This window comes from Mya arenaria, chromosome 8 (genome assembly GCF_026914265.1).
Source record: "Mya arenaria isolate MELC-2E11 chromosome 8, ASM2691426v1".
Classification (NCBI taxonomy): Eukaryota; Metazoa; Mollusca; class Bivalvia; order Myida; family Myidae; genus Mya; species Mya arenaria.
The window spans coordinates 64,937,340-64,943,293 of NC_069129.1; the positions used below are offsets into that span (position 1 = coordinate 64,937,340).

The window sequence follows — 5,954 nt, forward strand, 5'->3', positions numbered from 1 at the left end:
ATTTGTTAAAATGATGTGTGCATTACTGTAAGTAACAGGCAAGTGTTTTTTCTGGGGGGGGGGGAGGGTTGTCCCTTCGCTCACTCAGCAGTGGTTTTCTCCCTTGTTTTTCAAAATTGCGTGGTCATTCGGAACGCATTCTGTTTAATTATCCAAACAAAATAAACCCAGCCTACCAGAGATTTCCAAGTTATTAGGATTTCTGTGGGCCATGGTTCTTAGTAAACTTGTTGTAAATGGCTTAAATTAAAAGAAAGTCAAAACTGTCAATCTGTGAGAGTGCAGCTTTAAAATGGTTGAACATGTAGACCGTTCTTTAGGACATATAATGGTATGGCACTATTTATAATGTATCAACGGTATGTTGCCATTTTCCCTGTCCGGAGCATAACTTGAAAATTATTTGGTGGAATTGAATTAAACCTTATGCCATTGTAAGCGGTACCCATTGTAAGAAGGAAGATAAGAGTTTGTTTCAGCAAATTATAGAGTTAATGCCCTGCTTTTTGCTGTCAAACTTTTGTCCGGACAATTACTTGCAACCTACTCGATGAAATTTACTGAAACTGCATTTAATTGTTAATGCATACTGACATGTTGTGCAGTGTTAAGTGCAGTGTATAAGAAATACAACTCTATTTAAATAGCTAAATACAGAGTTATATTAATAAAGCCCTTTGTAAGTTTTTCTCATCCGGGGCATGTACTTCAAAATAACAGGATGGAAGTAAACAAGACTTCATACATTGGTAGAGAACACTGAAAGGAAGATCGCTGTATGAGAACCATATCGCTGTTTTCACTAATAATTAACAGTGTTATTGCCCTTAGTTACGTTTCCATGTCCACGTTGCGTTCGTATACAATTTGTCGCGCTTTTCTGAAAAAAACTACAATAAACTCTCTTTTAAAATCCGTTAAAGCATAAAATAAAAAGGAAAAAAATGTTTGTTTCCGTGTAAGATCGCAATATAGTTCAACTCGTGAAAACCAAAAATAAATATATCACTCGTGGCAGTGCCACCAGTAAAATGTTGATTTCAAGAAAAAAAAGTTTTTGAATTTTCACTAAAACAAACAATTATCCGCTATCTGTTTTTGCTTTGAGGTGATTTCTAATTGCTGAGATGTGTAAGCTGTTATCTTAGATGACTGGGATTGATGTCTCCTGTTCGGGGTTGCACCGCCAACCAGTAGTGCTCATAATAGCATAGTTTAAATGTAAAGTATAGTATCTAAGTTTAAAAAAACACTTACTGTACTGTATACTATTTATACACAATTGGCATTTGCTAGTATCTGGGAGGAATAAGATATTTTATCTCCCTGCTAGAATCTGATGGACCAAGGAAAGGGGAAGTAATGCTGCATGAAGTTTGATTATCTTAAGTGGGTGTCTTACCGGTCAAAACAATTAACTGCTACGTATTTGTTATAGATTTCTTATTGTACTGGAACTTGCTGTAATTATTCTCATCCCTTGAAAACAGGTAATGAGAGTTGGTTTATGATATATATTTATGTGTGTATGAAAAATTTATAATCACGTCGAATTACAGAAGCTTCTGTGCGTGTATGTAATATCGGATACTGCAGTGATAATCAAGTAGGGATTTGTACTCCTTCATTCTCCTTTAAAATGATGATGTTTTTAAGCCTATTTAGTTCAAACTTTTATAAGCCCGTCTTAAAGGCCAGGGTGCCTGACCCCAAATATCCTACCGGACAGCAATTAATCCTATTTGGCAGAGGAGGCATGGTTAATCAGGTTTATGAGGTCTGCTCTGGTCAGCAGTTTTGATTGTAACCATTTACATGGCTTGTGGTGTTATATCACCGTCTCCGTGGCCTAGTGGTTAAGCGTCTGCCTACGGAGCGGGAGGTTGTGGGTTCAGACACCAATTTAAGGTACGCCGCGTCATACTAAAAGACGTTAAAAATTGGTACAAGTAGCTCCCTTGGCTGGCACTCGGCATTTAAAGGGTAGTGCTTGGAAAAGTGGTGTACTCAGTACTGGTTAAACCCAGGAAAGTTGTACCCCGTGTATCGGTGCTTTACACCAAGCACGTAAAAGAACCAAGGGGTCTCTTCGAAAAAGAGCTAGGGTATCGCATCCGGACTTCCTTGTATCCCACCACTGTCTCTTCAGCGTGCTGTCCCTTCAGCAAAAACAAAGGACCCGGTTGGAAATAAGTGCTTGCACTTTCACGGGTTATCCTTGACCGCAAGGTCTAAAGAAATACATACACAGAGTTGTACATAAGAATTCTTTCTTTGGTTTCTCATTTGAGATTAAATAAATAAAGTTTCGTATACCATGACCAATACTTCTACGAATTGTGTTATAATAAGCCATTTGATAGTATATATATCAACCCAGATCAACCCAGATAATGGATGTTTCCCACCCTATGGCAGTTACAACCTCATACTATGATAGTAAACCTGTAGTAAACAGGAATTGGTAGTGAAATTCAGTTGGCTGTTAGAGGGTCATGAACTTTCAAGATCTGTCAATCAACATTGCTGGGAAATTTGAATTTGTTTGACAGTTATAAAAAAAATACTTGAAAGTAGTATTTATAACTGCTTGAGAGACTTGAAATTCACAAAATATTTTTTTGATACATTTAATGAACCATCTTGCAAATTTTAGCTTTTTTTGTTCGTTAATTATTTGAAAAAAATGTACTGGCAGTCTATACTAGCAGACAGCTCTGTGAGGTCAAGTGAAGTGGCCATTTTTCTGACTGTCTGCCTTTTATACTATTACCCCGGCCTTTAAGACATGAATATTAAAAAATAAATATGGATTACGTCAAAGTACAATTATTTGGACTAAAGGTTGAACATGCTATTTTTATCTGATTATATAAGTATGGGCATATTATTTAAGCTGAGCTGATCAGTTGATAACAAGCCATTCACCACAGAGTTACTGCCCTTCAATTGCTTTTATTACAGTGCTCCAGCCAGGATTTGAAAAGGGCAGGGTGGAGTTTTGAAAAGGGCAAGCTACATGAGTCGTGTAGAGGCGATTGGGGGTGGTGGTGGGAGGGGTCAATCCCTGTCACAAGGTTGTTTTTGTTGTTGTTGTTTTTTTTTGGGGGGGGGGGTATGCCCCTAGAATTTGTTTTGTTTACATACTCAATTTAAATCATTTTTCATGATTTTCAGACTTATACAAAATGGTGTTGTTGTTTTTTCTCTAAAATTAGAAGGGTGTGTTTTAATATCAAAATTAAAATTTGTCGTTTTGTCTGTGGTAGTATGATTGTACTTGTTTGGCATCTTCTTTAGTGCAATGTCACATATTTTTTCAAAAAAATCATGTTAAATGAAGAAAAAAACAAACACAGTTAAACATTTGAAGCAATCAAATAAATAAATAAAAAAAAGATATATGTTGGGGACGAATCTTAGTTTGGTACGATCGCGATTGGGTACGAATGTTACATTCAGCCTGGCTGTTATTTAATTGTCTTTGGTAAAATAATGTTTAATATGCAGATGTTTTAGAATAAAATGACAATAAAAATCACTTCCCTGGTTTAAAAAATCACTTATAAAACAGAGCATTGATAAAAATAACTCAGAAAAATGTTCTGACAAAATGGCGGTTTCGGCGAATTTTGACAAGATCGTGGACATGGTAAATAAATGCTACATAAAACATCAACATATTTTTGTGGGTAACAAAGAAATTTTCATCATGAATATTTTAGAAATTAACTTTCAAAACTTTTACTGAAAAGGTGATGTATTTGATTGTGTCAGCGCCACCTTTTTTATGTTTACAAATCGGCAGTGACCGTCTGCTTCAAATCAACAATTTTTAATTAAAATGGCGAGTATCATCAGTACAATATAATTATTTTTAAAGATTTATGCTTGACAACTCTTTTCACCATCCCTTCACATTTTCTATCGCATTTTATGAACTTTCATGATTGAATGAACGAGTTCTCAATGTATATTCTGATTGGCTGACATTAAATAGCCACGCCTCCTGCCGATGTTTCCGTATTTGGCTCTTCCTAATTATTGGATTAGAAGATGACCAATTATGAATACACAGGTTGTCTGCTCAGTACACAAATACACACTTAGCTGTCATATGACTTGGACAAGGCACATGGGAGATGAAAGGGCAGTACGGCATATTTTAAGCAGACAATGGGGGCATGGTGACACCTAGCGGGATCACTATTATCATAAGTATTACGTAATTTGTCTAAATTATGACAGCGGATTAAGGGCTGCTGCTCTTTCATAATGATTTCAATAGTAAAAAGGGCACTAATAGAGTATTGTGAAAAGGGCACTACTCATAAAAAGGGCAGGGCGGTAAGAAAAGGGGCACGGGCGCTGCGCCATTGAAAAACGGGCTAGCTGGAGCACTGATTTATTACACCAACTTGTGTGTTGTCGATGCTGTTACTCAATGAGCTTTTCTGATCATCATCAAATTTGGACAATATTTATATAGGCAGAATAACTCGGCAAAGTTCTATAACCAGCCATGTTTTCTCAGTCATTTCAGAGTTATGGCTCTTGAATTGCTTAACTTACCCAAACTGTATGTATGCCTGCTGTCCTCGCTGTAACTCCAGAAGTTTTCGTCAGATATCATCTAAGTTTTACTTGAATAATTTGAACAATTTGTTGTTACATGAACTTGTATTTTTAATCCAGAATTTCATTGTTTGTCAAGTTTCATTGTTAGGTGACATAGATTTAATAAAATAAACTATATTTTCCTTCTATGATATTATTTGAATCCATTAATAAGGATTTGTTATAGAATAAAGAACTTAAAGAAGATTCTTATGGATGGAATTTCACCAGTGCTGGAACTTTCAATTTTTGGGGATTTAAAATTAATTCAATTATTCTCTGAGAATACATTACAACCTTATGTAAGAATTATTCTGAAAGTGTTGTTAGAAGGGAAAAGTCATCCTACTGTGTGTTCAATATTTTATGCAGATTTAATATAGTGGAAATATAAAATATTCAAATCAGCAGAATTTACATATTATTTTAATGTTATATTTTTTCTTCAACTTATACCAAAATTTCTCCATTTCAGCCATCAACATCTGTTGCTGAAAACCATGGCTCGACAGCTTTCAACATCCCTTTCTGATTTTGTCCTTGCCTGCATAGTATTCTATGTAGTGTTCCAGCTTTTCCAAATACAGGCCTATTATGCTGCTGTAGGATTATTTCTTCAAGGATTTGCAGCTACTGTAGGCGTTGTGAGATTTTCAATGCTTAGGTCGGAAATGGGGCCAGTTTTCAGAGCCCATAAATTTTTCTCCTGGCTCGCAACAGCAGCAGGAAGTGGACTTATTTCCTATCAGTTCTGCTTAAAGTATGATGCATCAACAACAAGCCATCTTATCCTTTCATTTGCTGGAATGGTGACGTTGACAGCCCAATTTATGAACGCAGAAAACAAGAAACTGTTTAGTGAGGCAAGCAGTGGACTTGGCTTATTAACTGTTTTTATATTATCAGTGTGTTATTCAAATCTGTATGGAATTCTGGCGGCCTTGACCTATATACTGTCGGGTGCTGGGATTGGATCAGAAGGAACATTGTTTGGAATTTTACGAGTAGACATTCTACACTATGGACTTGTGTTTGGAAATATTTTCTTCCTTTGGGCATTTATGTAAAACACAATTCCTAGCCATTAGCAATAAGCAAATTAAAAATAATGTGAAAGGAGCATATTGTTTGTGTTGTATTATCAAGAACAGCCCTTTACATCAATAGTAATTATAAATATTGCATTATTATAGTCTTAAATAACAGTCATGTAATGGTTCTTTTAAAAACACAATATTTTAGTGAGGAATAACTGATGTTGTCTGTTGTTAATGATCAAGCTTAACATTACCCTTGGCTTTTATAACTTGGATACAATTATAGGGATGTGAGGGGCT

The 5,954-nt window shown here is 35.7% G+C and overlaps 1 protein-coding gene across 3 annotated transcripts; it reads left to right on the forward strand.

Moving 5' to 3' along the window:
* Positions 1–795: 795 nt before the first annotated feature.
* On the forward strand, positions 796–5,737 carry LOC128244844 (uncharacterized). 3 transcript variants are annotated; one of them, XM_052962944.1, is made up of 2 exons: positions 796–1,490; positions 5,093–5,737. In XM_052962944.1, exon 2 carries the CDS (start codon positions 5,118–5,120, stop codon positions 5,682–5,684), a length of 567 nt encoding a protein of 188 aa, XP_052818904.1. In that variant the 5' UTR covers positions 796–1,490; positions 5,093–5,117; the 3' UTR covers positions 5,685–5,737. The 3 variants fall into 3 exon arrangements, with proteins under 3 accessions (XP_052818904.1, XP_052818905.1, XP_052818906.1); XM_052962945.1 differs by having other exon boundaries at positions 796–1,463; XM_052962946.1 differs by lacking the exon at positions 796–1,490 and adding an exon at positions 4,197–4,218.
* The last annotated feature ends 217 nt before the right edge of the window (positions 5,738–5,954 follow it).

What these genes read in the sequence shown, in the direction of transcription:
- LOC128244844 (XM_052962944.1), top strand. Translation starts at nt 5,118, where the DNA reads ATGGCTCGACAGCTTTCAACATCCCTTTCTGATTTTGTCCTTGCCTGC.